Source organism: Tachypleus tridentatus, chromosome 13, assembly GCF_004210375.1.
Source record: "Tachypleus tridentatus isolate NWPU-2018 chromosome 13, ASM421037v1, whole genome shotgun sequence".
NCBI classification, from domain to species: Eukaryota; Metazoa; Arthropoda; class Merostomata; order Xiphosura; family Limulidae; genus Tachypleus; species Tachypleus tridentatus.
This window is the reverse complement of record NC_134837.1, coordinates 164,827,301-164,843,766: the sequence shown is the minus strand read 5'-3', so window position 1 is coordinate 164,843,766 and position 16,466 is coordinate 164,827,301. Positions and strand designations below refer to the sequence as shown.

Genomic DNA, 16,466 nt, shown 5'->3' with positions numbered 1-16,466 from the left:
TGATGACGAGAAACCCACTTGAAATAAAAATGTATTTCAGAAGCTGGTATGGGTATTAACACTTTTATTGATAAGCAGAAAACAACGTTTCGACCTTTAAGTAATAGTAATCAATAACACTATATAACACAATTTTTTTTCCTGGATGGTATGTGTTATTTCTTAATTGCTTATGCTGTAAAAGTACAGAAAATGGCCATTAATCTCTTTAAACTTTGCTTTTATGATATGGATAATGAAATTTAGAAATGAATCTATTTTCTATGTAAAAACGGGCAAATTTGCACATTTTCATTTACATAAGGTCTGAATAAAACAACATGTGAATCAAAATTTACATTTAAAGCTTTTTAAAAATATTTAGAAGTGAGATTTTTTTCGAGATTTGCGACTGTAATGTAAATCACTTTCACGTATCAGCCTCCAAATATAGTCTCCCATCTTGATTTCGTTATACTCTTCCAAGTCACAAAAGCAAAGTTTGAAAAGAAAAAAAAAAGGTGTTTTCTATTTACTTTAGGCATAAGCAATTGAAAAATAACACTTTCTGCCTAGGAACAAGAAAAGTAAAAATTCTGTTACATGGTGTAATTAATTTTGTTAACCTGAAGATGACCTAGGATGGTCGAAACGTTCTTCTCTGCTTATCGATAAAAGTGTTATTACCCATTCCAGCCGTTCTGAGATATGTAACTGACATTTTATAATAAAAGCAGTAATAAATTATTTTGGAGTCTTCTATGAGTGCTCTTTCAGATTCAGAAATAATTATTTTATACCGACAGGATGTTTCACTTGTGAATATATAGGTACCGAAGTAGTTAAAATGGATGACGAAATTACAGGCAACTAAACACGTTTAAAACGTTTGTGATGAATAGAAGTATATGAAAACCTCATATCATTAGTTCAGTATCAGAGGCTTATTATGAATGAACAGAACTGTTAAGTTCTATAATTTATTACACTTCATAGTGAATGACTAAAAGCAACAATTTATTAACGTGTTTTGACGATGAAGAGTGTGTTTTGTGTGCTTTTCCTTACAGCAAAGCCACGTTGGGCTATCTGCTGAGCCCACCGAGGGGAATCGAACCCCTGACTTTAGTTTTGTAAGTCCGTAGACGACAAAGAGACCCATCAGCTGTCATATTATTAAATAAATTTTACGACGATGAATAAAGCCAGCTGTTATTTAGCTAAATAAGTCTGTAAACTTACTGTCATCCCACCAAAAGACATATAGATATTGAAAATATACAACTACAAAAATGACGTTATAGACACTGAAAGGTTATTCGAAAGTAGCTTTTCGATAATTTATCAGTTTTATATATATTGTGCAATAAAGATTAGTAAATAATTTAACCGAACCGACATGGCCAGTTGGTTTAGGCACACCACTCACAATCTGAGGGTCGCGAGTTCGAATCCCTGTCTTACCAAATATGCTCGCCCTTTCAGCCAAGGGAGCCATTCCCACTATTCTTTGGTAAAAGAGTAGCCCAAGAGTTGGCGGTAGGTGTTAAATTAGGAACAACTTGAGCAAATAGCCCTCCTGTAGCTTTGCACGAAATTCAAAACAAGGAAAACAAAAGGTTTTAGCTACAGGAAATAACATATTTTAGTCCAGTGACAGACTTGATAATAACCATTCATTATCACAACAACACAATTAATAGTCCTGAAATAAGAACTGTCATCGTTCTGATTTATTTTAAAGAAGTTCCGCATTCGTAAAAGGTTTTCATAACCAATAATAAAAAGTTATTAAAACATTTTTTATAGGAATATCTGTGCTCAGCCCACCATTTCTATTGAAACTTTGTTTGTAGCATTATAAGTCCGCAGAAAGACCGCTGTGCCACTGGGAAGGGGGGCATATTTTACAGAAATGTTCTCTTCTTTCGTTCGTGATTACCAACAACATTAAAGGGCGTTGCTCTTCCGTATTAAAACCGTAGAAATTGAACGTTTATAAATAAAATAATAATATTACAGAGCTACAGATTTCAACTGAGTCCGCTAGATACAGTCACATGCTGGTCAGAAATAATTTAATCTGTTTTAATCCACTAATCTGATTATTAACATGTTATGTGTTCATGTGATGACTATATTCTAGAGAAAGATCTCAGGGAAATGTTGATTAGTGATAAGTTTTGATTCTAAATAAGTGAGTTAGTTGACTTTCAGAAGTCGCGCTGGGTAAAAAGTTTGCATTTACTGTTTCAGAGTATTTACTACGTTAGTAAAAAACAAGGGTCTACAAAATGCAAATTTTTTTCATCTTCGAACTTATATACTATGATATGTTGTTTTAACTTTATCCCACAGATGTTGAAAAACAATAAAATATTCTGTTAAATCACTTTTAATTTTGTCCATTGATGGTTGGCACAGCATTCTGGATAACTTGTGTTGGCATTTTGGATTTCTCATGTCTCTGAGTTCCAAGAGACAGACATATTTCTGACTTGTATGTGCATAACGCCAAACTGTTTTTCCACCTGGAAGACACAGATCATATGTTTGTATGTCACTTGGAACGACCGTAAGGTAGAATTCAAAAACTGTAAACTTTAGGCAAAGACAGTCCCTTGCAAAGTGGTTAATTTTGCGTATGTATATGACACCTGCTTTTACTGGTGTTATACATTCGGTGTCAGTGAAAAGACCCATTTTCAGGTTACTGTGGTAAATTCAAAACTACATTATCTACTTCAACACTTTCCTCTACACCTCTTTCACACTATATTTGGACACTAAGCCCTGTCGGAGCAGAAGTAGTTGCAAATAGCATTGACAGTTATTACAAAACCCCCTAAAAAGGAAATCTGCAGGTAGTTCTGGAATACCACATACTTTCATTGTCTTATATGACTGATCATTTATTACTCCTACAAATTAATGCACTTATGGGACAAGGCTTAATAGATTAGATTCGTCTTGAGGATACTGGTTGCACCATTGTGTCTAAAGAATTGCATTTTGATTTTCACAGCTTGTTAGTGAAGGAAGTAAAACCCTTATTTCTAAACCTTTTATCCACAATATTCCCGTTATGCAGTAGCATTCAGCTTCGAATGTTTTAACATCATTTCTGAATATATGATGCGTATTTAATGTATCTATCATAATTTCCTTCATCAGCGAGAGGTGGACCAGTGAAAAACAATATACCCCACCATGGATACAACCATCACTGTTTTTTACATGTGGCTGCTGCATAAGCGTATTATAAGGTTGCCTATGGTTTCAGAATGTTTGACAAAAGAGAGTGAATTATCAAATGTTTCCTACTTCGGGGAGCCCGACATGGCCAAGCGTGTTAAGGCGTGCGACTCGTAATCCAAGGGTCTCGGGTTCGCATCCCCGTCGCGCCAAACATGCTCGCCCTTTCAGCCGTGGGAGCGTTATAATGTTACGGTTAATCCCACTATTCGTTGGTAAAAGAGTAGCCCAAGAAACGGTGGGTGATGATGACTAGTTGCCTTCCCTCTAGCCTTATACTGCTAAATTAGGGACGGCTAGCGCAGATAGCCCTCGAGTAGCTTTGCGCGAAATTCAAAAACAAACAAACAAACCTACTTCGAGAAAACGCCCTAGTGTGTAACGATTTTAATAGAAATTCTGACTGAGCCTAGTTAAATGATTTCTGAATTTCCTAAACCTCTTTTAAAGTTTCAGGTAATTACAATTCCAGAAAAAAATAGAGTAATCCTTTAATAATTATATTTCCACAGTTTTTACAAAAATAACTGATAAAGCTTATTTTAATATAAATAACGTCTTGTTTTATTCCCGAGATTTCCTTCTTTATGAAACATGGTAAAATAATCTTCCTTGTTTGTTTGGTCGTTTTAGTGCAAATGGGCTATTTATGCTTTGTACATCTTGGGAATCGAACAGCGAATTTTAACGTTGTAAAATTATCTCTGATTTACTAAGGGGCCATTGGACCACTTCTACAAGATGATTATATGCCCATATTATACGATTAATTAAATATAATTGCTGGTTCACACAATCCCCAATTGTCCTTTTTATAAGTATATGTAGTTAGCACTATCAAAGAGTCATTTTTTTCTTATGTTTAAATAGTATCTTGATATCGAGGATCGCGGGTTGTATTGTTTGTTGTTTTGTACACGAGGGCTAGCTACGCTGGCTATCCCTATTTTATCGGTGGTATACTAGAAGAAAAACAACTAGTCAACACTACTCATCGCCAACTCTTTTATCAGAGAGTGAAATTGATCGTACTGCTATTACACTTCCACAGTTGAATATGCAAGCATATTCGGTGAGAGATTTCGAACCTGCTACCTCGAAATGTGAGTCGAGTGCCTTAACCACCATATGTGATGGGATATAATCGTTGATTTAAATTATTATGTTCTTCAAAAGGATGTTGAAAGTCAAACATTGTTTTTAAAAATGTATTTACTTTCTAAAAGAAGAACGTGCAACTGTGTTTTATCTTGAGTTTTAAAAGTTATTGAAGACGTGATCTGAATGTTTGCCTTTTGTTTAGTAGTGTACACTGCTGACCAAAATCGTAAGGCCAATGAACATAAAGAAAATATATGCATTTTGCGTTGTTAGACTCAACCACTCCGGCTGGTGTCTTGCCGGACAACCCGTCAAATCCTTCTGCTCAACGCTGGCGAAATTTTCTTGGGCCAGCTACTTGAAATTCTCGTTCCGTATCCCTCAGGGTCTTTTAAGAAATTTGCTCAATCTCATCAGCGATGGCACGTTGAGAGAGACCTTGCTTTTGCAGCTCGACAGTTCTGTCACGTTCAAACTCTGTCAACTTTTTAGCCTTTGCCATATTTTTACCCAATGTAACACAGGAGATATCAGTGGGAGATGTTGACAACGCTAATGCTTGAACACAAATGACTGAATTTCGTTACGTGTTTACCGATTAACGCTTCGTTTCAGTATGGTCTTAAACTTTTGACCAGCTAGTATTTAGCCTAATTTCATAATGTTCACATTTTCCCTATTAAATACTAAAAAAGTTTTTATTTTTATTTTCATCTTTCGAAGCTCCACTCAAAGAAGAGGTTGAGTCTAATAACAAAAATGCATATTTTTTCTTTATGTTCATTGGCTTTAAGATATTGGCCAGCAGTGTATGTTTGTGTTTTATGCGTTAGAGTATTTATAAACTATTTTTGGTACTTCTAATAATCTTTGGGTGAGTTTCTCAATCCTAAAGCAGAAATAATCCCAGTGATCTCAACAAATATTTCATCTCATTAGTGTTTCAGAGTATTGTTATTTGTTGGCTTGTGAATTTCGTGTACATATTCTTAGTTTCCTACATACTATGGAGGTGTTTGGTGCATATGTGTATGAGTGTTTTTCTTATACCAAAGCCACATTGGGCTATCTGCTGAGTCAACCAAGGGAATTGAGCCCCTGACTTTAACGTTGTAAATCCGTATGCTTACCGCAGTACCATCGGAGGACTTGGTGCATGTGATCTAGGTTGTAAAGCGTATATTTTAGGATATTTGTATCTGCTGTTCTAATCGTAACCCCTACTAATATTTTAAAGCTACACAACAAACCACACTTAACGCGCGAATTGTATTAATTCAAAACTAAATTCTGTATATCACATACACCAAATTATTTTAATTTACAATCACGTTAGATTGGCAAATATTACCAAGTTTTCATATATGTAAATTATGTTAATATTCAAAACGTTTTTGTAACTAGTTCTCTAATACAAGGATGGCAAAAAGGTTTTAACTGGAAGAGTGTTACAGCTTCAAGTGTGCCATACACTTAAATATTGCTATATCTTATTAACTGTTAAGATCTAAAACGTTTGTTTGTTTTGAATTTCGCGCAAAGCTACTCGAGGGCTATCTGCGCTAGCCGTCCCTAATTTAGCAGTGTAAGACTTGAGGGAAGACATCTAGTCATCACCACCCTCAGCCAACGAATAGTGGGATTGACCGTCACATTATAACGCCCCCACGGCTGAAAGGGCGAGCATGTTTTGGTGCGACCGGGATTCGAATCCGCGACCCTCAGTTTAGGAATCGAACGCCTTAACACGCTTGGCCATGCCAGGCCCACACCTAAAATGTTACATCTGTACTTATGAATACTGTATTTAATTGTTTGAACTTTATTGGTGAAAGGTTAATATTAATGTTTGTAAGCTTCGGCATGATTCAGTGTGAACGATTAGTTAACAAAGAAATGTGCTAACCGTGCCTGTATATATTTCGCAAGTAAGCTAGCAATGGAATCACAACATCGTCAATTTTTTTTACCTCATTATTAATTTAAAACACAAAAAAAATGAGTTAACACTGTTATCTATCATCTATTTACACATGCAAGCAATTCGAATTATATGTATATTTTAATAAGTACAATCTGTTACCAACAGCCCGAAACCCCAAATGGTAGCCATACATTATTTTACTTACCGCCATTGAACAGGACGAGCGGCATACAACCGGTTTCACATTCTTCACTTTCGGCAAAGGATCATTCATCATATCAAGCACTCCATAACCTTATCATAAGATGCCAGAGGGCCAGTGTGTCTAGTCCTCCAAGCCTACACTTGTTTTAAAAGGCGGTTAGTAGGAAGCACGAGGCACGTTTTCTGTTCGTGTTCCAAGTTAACAAGGTAAGTAAGGTTGAAATTGGTTCGATCAACAGAAAACAGCGCATGTGTGGCACACATGTTCAAATGATTTAACCACTAGTGTCAACGACATCACTTCGTGTGTGATTAGTCACCTCAAAACTTTCACCAATAAATTATTTATCTACGTATGATGATGCTACCTGATGAGAGAGAATTCTCACATCATTAACAAATCTGTGATGCACTATAACTATCAGTGCATAGAAAACCTGAACCATCTCTTTGTACAATGATCAAACAAGGAAAATTCTTTGGTCCGATTAAGTAAGTTACACTACAGATAGTGAAGTTCACGCATGCGAAACAAAATTCATAAAGTCACAGGACCTGCATTAAGTAACTTGGCAGGTATGTGGTTAAGCATATTTGTAGTGATTTAAAATTCAGACATCTTTTTTATGAAAATGGTCATTGTTCTACAGGTATGGACAGAAGTTCTTGGCAAATGCTTAGAAAACTTATTTTTTATTGTACCATAAAATAAGCTCAGCTTCACCACAATGATTTGTTTTTGGTTGGAAAAGTTTTTCCTTTGTAACCACAGCCTAGACTATCCAAATAAGGACTTTTCTTTGAAGGAAAAAGAAAATTTTGTGTCAGGTATTTAGTTTTAAAGGAAGATGAACTTCCCAACTGGGGTGTTCAGGGATATTTATATCCCCCTTTGCCATGCTCATGATAGAATTTTGATGTATGCATTGAAAAATTAGATTTTCCTAGTTTTTGTTTCATATTGGGTGATCGTAAAGATTGACACAGTGAAGGTAGTTTCAGAAAAAAGCAACAGAAAAAGTCTGGTCGGTTCAAGGCAGTGGAAAGAAAGCAATCCAGACTTTTCTTTGGATTGATTTGTATTATGGTTTTATAGCACTATTCTGTTCTAAATGCACTGTAACGGAAGAAGAAAAAAATGCACATAGAAGATTTTAAAATGTTGTGTCCTTTGACTTTGTATACTTTAAAATTTCATTATAAAAATAGTTCTTAAGAGTGTAATACTTCTCTAGTCAGAAAAGTAGACTTTAATGGCACTGAACTATCAAATGATCAGTAATTTACCGATGTAAAAAAGTGCAAAACGAGTCACCCTAGTGTCACACTGCAATAACATTTGAAAATCATTCTTATAATGTGCACTTACTCCTCTGTGCATATTACATTTCATGTCCAAACCATTACTTAATATTCAGAGATGCTATCTCCTCACTCATACTTCATACTTTGGTTTCAATTTGAAACCAGTGTTTATGTTTATAATATTTCTAATGATATCATCATCTACAAATTACTGTTCAAAATTCCTCAATTTATCTGAACTGTAAACACCTCCTTACAAATAACCTCATCTGCAAACTGGTAATGTTCTGGTTTGTTATATTTTCATTAATAAATTACAATGTATAGAAATTAGCTTTCCAAAACTGTTTTCCTATGCACATAATGTTAAGAAGAAATCTCTTAAAGTCAATGGCAAAGATGATGCTTTATAATAAGTTAATACAGAGTGTATAAAGATTCAAACAAGAAGTTCTGTTCTGGCAAGAACAAAGTGTTAAGAGAAAGTTGATACTTTTGAGTGTGTTTTTCTTATAGCAAAGCCACATCGGGCTATCTGCTGAGCCCACCAAGAGGAATCAAACTGCTGATTTTAGCGATGTAAATCCGTAGACTTACCGCTGTATTAGCAGATGGAGATACTTCTGATATGTGAAAATAAACAGATGAAACTAAAATTATTAATACTATATCTGTGATGACATGTTAGTTTAAAAACTTATTTCAAAAAAGACTTTTCTCTCATGATAAACCTTGAGAGACATATCTGATTTTATTTTATTTTTTATTTGGACCATGAGATATACAAGTACTTGATGTAGCTGATTTCAAACATCACAGTACAAAATAATATTTATTACATCAAAACTACAATGGACGTCACTCAGTAAACTAAGACATTTAAAAACAAAGCTTATTATAACAAAGAATGCAGCATTATAGATTCAGACCAAATTTTTTCCAATCAATGCTGATCTGACACCATGATGCATGTGAGGTGAGCTATGCTATGTACAGCTGCTGTGCACACAGGTCGGCCCACGAGCCTTAGATGAAAGCCACACTGAACAAAAATTAACCACATAAGATAACATCTGTCTACCTCTGAAAAAAGGCAGTCCATAGATATGAATCTTCTCCCAGCACTAAACTGAAAGTTTCCTAAGGAAGGCTTTATTCATCTGGGAGGGAAAACAAACAAACAACAACAAAAAAAGATTAGTTTACTGGTAGCAGGAACTGAAAAGAATGTCCTTTCCTATTATCTATGTTAAAATAGTGTATTTGCACACAAGTGTTGCTACAAAATAAAAACTGTAAATTATAAGCATAATTTAAGTGTTAGTTCTTATTTGTATTTAAACATAAATGACTAAGATTTGATGTAACCCGTCACCACAGATTAACAAATTTTTTATCATTATCAACTGATTTTGATTCTTGGTACTGTGTTAAATAGCATTAATTATTTGATCAAATAAAAGTTTATGTGGATATCCAAATTTTTGTATACATTTCATTTCATTTACACCAATTTCATATATTTAAAGTTAAGCAAGAACCAAGCTCTTAAAAGTATTTTTTTACATATTTTATTACACTCAGTAAAAGACAATTTGTGATACCACACATTCAACTTTGGTATTGTTTTTAAACATTAAAATAAAAAAGAATTTCTTTAAAATAATTACACATACAGATGTGTACGATGTCTTGTTGTAAAAAACACTAAAACGTGGTTGGTTTTATTTTTACTTGTCTTAAATACCACTTACCTTATGTATTTCAACTGTGTGTGTGTGTGTGTGTGTGTGTGTTTAAGAAATCTAAAATTCTGTAGCAAAACTTGATAATCATGTTAAAAACTTGCATATAAAAACCAAATTATATCACTCCTATTACACAGAGAAGTTCTATTAACACAGTAAAATGTTATTCTAAAATACAGTAATTATGGCAAAACCATTATATTTCATGCAAGAAACTAATATTTACACACACAATTTTAAACCTGTGATCCTGCAAAAAGTGTCGATTTACTAATAATGATGATTTTCCTTAAGATTTCCACAGTGAATTTCATAACAAGGAATCTACTGACATCATCTATTCATAAATTACAATCATCAAATAGCAGTCACTCCTGTATAATCTACTTAGTTCTTTTTGAAATGTCCATATCAGTTATCTTTGTTATGTTACATAGATGATATAAAGTTGTAGTCACATTACATGTCATCATGAACATATCTTAATGTTTATGACTGTGCTAGTAATGTACAGTTATGAAAATCAGCCAATTAACAATCAGTTAATTTCAAATAACTGGTTGGTTAACAGGTTCTGGTTGACTGCTTTTGAAATTGATTCTATTATATCTACATTCAAGGTTCTGTAGGATTTTAAAAGACAAAGCCAACAAATGAAATGTTTTGGGATTTTTTAATGAAATACTGAAAACTCACGAAAAACAAAGATTGTTTTAAATAGCATTACATGTTGCCTTATATGCAATATAGTTTTTCTTTTACATTAAAATCAAAGTTTTATTTTGTAAATCTTATTATTCTCATTTCAAATACCACTTTTTGTTTTAGCATAAGTTGGATATCTGTGTTATACACAGCAAAGATCAAATCCTGCATTATGGAAAGAGACAACTTAATTTTAGCTTCGTATACTATATAAGTAGCACTACAATTTATTAGATGCTTGTGCAATCACATACACACTTATATGACAAAACGAAAAAGTAAAAAAGACATCAATGTGACAAGCTGCCCGAGTGCTAATATTTACAATAAATCATGCTTATTATCAAATTGTCTTTCAAATTAACTTCCATGAGTGCAACTGTATTACTAGCCTCTAGAATAAATTAAATTTGATATCTAAAGTATTTACATTAAAATACTTATGAATTACATACATGTATAGTAATTCTTATTTCAGTTAAATCTCTTAACTGACATATCAGTGGAAAACTGCAAGACAAAAATTTGATCCAGAAATGATTTCACTTGTAAATGTTATTCATAATAACTGTTAAATACAACACACATTCTAGGAAAATAACTGTGTGTTCTATACTGTAAAATATGAAGTGCAAACCTGAAATGTATCTTATGATGAAATTAGACGAGCACACCATCATTCACTAATAAATACACAACACAAATTACGTACTGAAATTTATCACCCAAATTTTCACTTCATTGTTATATGCAGCTGTAATTCAGATAATAATTTGAGAAATATTCCTCTTTGCAGGCTGCTGAAAAAATATCCAAAATGCTTCTTATTACAATAAAACAAAGAAAAATAAATTTGCCAGACATTATTAGCACAATATGACAAACTGAATATTTCTGGCATTAGCATAAATTTACAAGAATACTTATAAACAGTTTTGGTCTATAGTCTTTTTATACTAAATAATAAAAATATTTTAAATTAAATTTTGTTACCCAGTGAAAAATATTAAAAACTACATTTAAATTTCAATTAAGTTGTATGCTATAAAATATATGTAATGGATAAACTGTATGTCTATCAAAATTAAAATAATGAAGAAAAAAAAACTTAATTGTACACAATCTTATTAATAAAACAACTGAAAACTTGAAATAAATAACTTCCTGGGAGAATTGTAATAATAAATCCTGCACACATGGTCAAAAGATTTAACACAAACTCTTGTGCAAAAAATATCTACATACAATATTCAGTTCACGTATTCAAGGTTGGTTGGTGTTTTATTGGCACAAAGCAACTTGGCATGGTTGTGCCAAATAAATCGTAAACGCGTAAAAGTAAAAATATTAAAAAATATAAAAATAAAGAGAGTTAAAATGAAATAATGTCCAAAATTTGGATAAAAGGTTTAAACAGAAATAAAAAACCCAATGACTTACATAAAGTTAAAAAATACAAGTAAGTTGAACAGTGTTACCATTGCCAATGACACTGTCCAACATCAGGGATAAACTCATAGGAAAAATGCACCTAAAATAGTGCCATCACTTATGGTTGTGACAACCGAACAAAAATAAAACATGAGCTGTTGTGGCGTGTCACAAAAGGTCATACATTGGTGGGTCATTCCCACATAAAAGAAAAAAAATGAGTTAAAAAAATTATGACCAATGTGTAGCCTAGTTAAGACAGCTTCCTTCTTCCAATCCTAATGGAAACAAGACAGCCAAAGAATGACAGAAGGTTCCATCAGGTAAAGCCTGTGATGGCACCAGAGCAGACAGACTTAAATGCAAAGCATCACCAAGCTCTTTCCTGCAAATACCAAAGTAACCAAGAAATCTATAAAAAATAGATATGAATAGAAGATAAAGAAAACAGCCTGTCATTTTTTAATATTAACGAGAAATAACGATAAGCAATTTCAGGGCCAGTAGAGAACTGAGAGAGCCAGTGCAAATTGTATAATCTGTGTACTGCATAGCTTCTACATGATCCCGTGCAACAAAATTGGTATATAACTTGACAGTGAATGCAAACACCTGTAGAGGATCTCCTGTGAGCAACCACCAAGTCAAAACAAACCATGGCAGATTCCACAGAGTCATTTGATTTTCAAACAACTGTATAAATGGAAATAGAAGAACAGATCAAAGATGTCTGGGAAAGAAAAGATGGTACTTCCAATCGGGAGTATCAGCATTCCTCAGAAGACTTAAAGAAAGGTCACAGGTAGGGGTGGTAATAAGCCATAGTGGAATGGGCTGATCTGTAGACAGTAACATCATTCAATGACAGATCTAACTCAGCCAAAAGGAAGAAGAGTAAACCATTTTTCCAAAAGAGCACGGCCCACTGAGATAGGAGGACACAACCCCAGGTGGGATGATGTGGTAAAAATTGAAGTTTAATGGGATACTGCAAATAAAAGATGTAAACATGGAGGTGAAGAGAGGTTTGGTTGATTGGTTTGGTGTTTTATTGCACAAAGCAGCTGGGCTATCTGCATTAAACATCCCATAAAAATTCTAAAATTAAATTTAGTAAAATTCATAAAAGGAAATTAAAGTAAAATAAAACATAAATAGCATAAAACTAATGTTTACATCTAGTCCATAACATTAAAAGAAAAACTACAGTAAAAAAAAGTTGTAAAGGACTTCTGTGGCATAATTGTAATTATCATAATTCACCAGGAAGACAAACAGCTAAGTAAAAAAACCACTGTAAATCACCTGAAGTTGGCCTTTCCAGTCCTAGTTTTGAGTTATTTAACGCTACGGCCATTTTCTAATTTCAAATTGAACTAGATGGACTTTGATGCTTAAAAGGGAATCACATTAAAAAAGGTTCAATGTATAAATTTAAAACACTTAAATGACATGAAAAAGATTAATGGCCTTTAACAAACCAAAAACATTATCAAGGTGAACAGTGTCACCATCACCAATAACATTGTCTAACATTATGAACAAACATTGGGACAAAACATGTTTAAAATGGTTCCATCAATGAGAGTCATAATGACAGCAAGACAGTAAAACGTGGCTTATTGTGACCTGAGTGTTACACAGACTACACATTGGTGCATCAGTTCCAGATAAAAGAAAACAATGAGTTAAAAAAACTGTGACCAATGCGTAGTCTAATTAGAACAACTTCCTCTTTCCAATCCTTACGGAAGCAAGATAGCCAATGTCCAATATAGGGTTTTATTTAAAAATCTGGTTTTTGCATTGCTCATTCCAAGTCAACTGCCAGCTAGCATGGTGTCGAGCCTTGAATACAAAACCATAGTTCATGTATGGAACAGGCACAGCAGTGATAGTGCCAAAACAGATAGATTTAGCTGCAGTGTTGAGAGCTCATTCCCGTGAATACCAACGTGTGCCCGGTATCCAATAAAACTGGATAGAAGTAGATGTTAAAGAGAAATGGGCCAGTTGGTTTTAAGTATCTGCAAGAACAGGGTGTGAACTAACGTGAAGAGATTCCAGGGCCAGTAGAAAACTAAGCAAGTCAATATAAATAGTGCAGTTTGAGTACTGCTTAGCTCCTATGTGATCCAGGGCAAAAGAAATGATGTACAGTTCAGCAGTTTACACAAAAGTTGTAGAGGGGATTCTGCATGCAACCACTGAACCACATCAAACCATGGCAGAACCCACACAGTCACCTGATTTCAAACCATCTGTATAAGTAGGAATGGAAGGATGGTTTGAAAGATGTCCAGCAAATAGCAGACAGTATTTCCAATCAGGAGTGTCTGCTTTTCTCAGATGACTTAGAGATAGGTTATATTTGGGGACTGCAAGAAGCCATGGTGGGATGGGCTGACCAGTGGAAACAGCAATGTTATCCAAGGACAGACCCAATTCATCCAACTGCATTTGGATACAAAGACCAAAAGGAGCAATGGCAGATCATCTGTTCTGAAAACATATGGCCCACAGAGGAAGGAAATAACAACCCCAGGTGGGATACTCTGGTAAGGAACAAAGTTTCAAAGCATATAGTAAAGACAGTTGCAAATGGCAGAGGTGCAAAGAAGATTCATGAGACTCTCTGTATAAGCTCTGAACTGGGGAAGTGCAGAAAGCCCCAGAGCAAAACTGGAGTCCTTGATGATGAATGGGGTCAGTATCATTAAGGCCAAGGTCCTGGCAGAGCCACAAACCAGTGAACCATAGTCAAGTTTTGATCAAATAAGAACACGATATATCTTTAGCACAGAACATCGATCTGCTTCCCAAGTGGTGGAAGAAACAGCATGGAGGATGTTCAGTGCTCTTATACATTTGGCCCATAGCTAGTTGATGTGTGATATGAAGGCCAGCTTATGGTCAAAGATAAGCCCTAAGAACTTTGTCTCAAGAACCACAGACATCACAACTTCACCGATACAGAGTTCAGTATCAGGGTGAATACCCCATTGGTGGCAAATGTGCATGCAAAGAGTTTTAGAGAGAGAAAAATTAAAGCCATTTGCTGTGATCCACTTCAGTAAACAATTGAGGGGCAGGCTGTAACTGCTGCTCGATATACCTCATGTTTGACAATTGACATGAGAAGTGAAAGTCGTCAACATAGAGCCTGTTTGCAACAGTGAGAGGGAGTTGTTCAGTGATGGCATTGTTTTGATACTGCACCTTGCAACATAAAAACACAGCCCTGAGGGCTACAAGTTCCTGTAGAAAAGAATGAGAAAGTGTCAAACCCACATGAAGTTGGAATCTCCTGTCCATTAAAAAAAATTAATAAAAATGGGCAAATGGCCCTGTAACCCATATATATGGAGGACTCTCAAAATTCCATACCTCCATGTTGTATCATAAGCCTTTCCAATGTCAAAGAATACTGATGCAAGATATTGTTGTTTGAGAAAGGTTTCTCCGATTGACGTTTCAAATCAAATCAGGTGGTCCACAGTGGAGCATCCTCATTGGAACCCACACTGGGTGGGCAACAGGAGGTTGTTTGATTCAAGTAACCAAACAAGACAAGCATTAACCATCCTCTCTAAGGTCTTACAGAAACAAATCATCAAAGCAACTGGATGGTAGTTTGAAAGAATCTTGGGATCCTTCCCAGGCTTTGGGAAAGGTAGGACAATAGCTTGGCACCTGGTATCAGGAAAAACATTCTCCTGCCAGATCCAGTTAAAAACAATCAGAAGAACAAGAGAAGCAGGAGATAGATGGTGCAGCATTTCCTTGTGTGTATCATTAGGTCCAACTGATGTTTGCCAGACAGATGAAGGGCCAGTTTGAGTTCCACCAGTGTAAAAGGGATGATTATAAACATAGAGACAATCAGCTCAAAAGGAAAGAAGTGATCGCTCTGCCCAAGTCTTGATGGCTAAAAAGGTGGAGGAAGAAGCAGAAGTGTTAGATACCCAATAAAAGCTTTCACCTACTTTCAGCTACTTCCTGGCCAACAGAGAGAAAGAACAAAAGGAGGACAGAATTATACTGCCCACTGACCTTTCAAATCTTATTCCATATGACTTTGGAACTGGTGGTAGGAGATATGCTGGTTGTGAACTTAATCCAAGATTCCTCTGGCTTTGATATCTTACCCACCGAGCATATGCATGGGCCTGCTGGAAAGCGATGCAATGTGAGTGTGGGATACCTACAAAAAATATCTCAGGCCCATTTTTGAGCCTTCTGTGCCATGTGGCAGGCAGGATTCCACCATGGACGAGAATATCATGGAAAACATGTCAAGGTATTAGGAATGTGTTGAGCAGCTGATTGTATAATACAGTCAGTCTACTGATGACTCACAGATAATGGCAGGATCAAGTTCTGCAAGAACAGTGAAAGAGAGCCAGTTTGCTTGACCTAGTTTCCACAGTGGCACGTGGGTCAGGTGACATCGACCATGGCCAGTCTTTCTCCAAATTATAGAGAAATGATCACTACCTCGTGGATTATTGTCAACCGTCCATGAAAAATGGGAGAATAATAAAAGGGAGCAAATTGAGAGATCAACAGTTGTAAAGGACTGACTAGGGGTTTGGAAATATGTAGAACAAGTATTGAGAAGAGAAGGGTTGTGATTAGAGAGCATACACTCTACAGAGCACCCCTCCCATCAATATCAGCACTCCCCAAAGGGGATGATGTTCTTTAAAGTTCCCTAGGGTTAAAAAGGGAGACAGTAACTGTTCAATAAAAGCATCAAGGTCTGATTGATCATTTGTCTCCCCAGGCAACAGGTAGAGAGAACAAACAGTGAT

General features: G+C 35.1%; 2 protein-coding genes across 3 annotated transcripts in view; both read right to left on the bottom strand.

Annotated features, from left to right (window-relative positions):
• The window catches only part of LOC143237667 (uncharacterized), a 34,499-nt gene extending 27,841 nt beyond the window's left edge, over positions 1-6,658 (bottom strand). Inside the window, exon 1 of one of the 2 annotated variants that reach the window (XM_076477169.1) lies at positions 6,465-6,658. In XM_076477169.1, the coding sequence (XP_076333284.1) occupies positions 6,465-6,536 (72 nt within the window). In that variant the 5' untranslated portion in view covers positions 6,537-6,658. The remainder of the gene's footprint in view (positions 1-6,464) is intronic. The other variant, XM_076477168.1, reaches the window with a different exon arrangement.
• Positions 6,659-8,514: 1,856 nt separating this feature from the next.
• The window catches only part of eIF4H1 (eukaryotic translation initiation factor 4H1), a 59,582-nt gene continuing 51,630 nt past the window's right edge, over positions 8,515-16,466 (bottom strand). Inside the window, exon 8 of the mRNA XM_076480775.1 lies at positions 8,515-8,928. Coding sequence (XP_076336890.1) covers positions 8,921-8,928 — 8 coding nt within the window. The 3' untranslated portion in view covers positions 8,515-8,920. The remainder of the gene's footprint in view (positions 8,929-16,466) is intronic.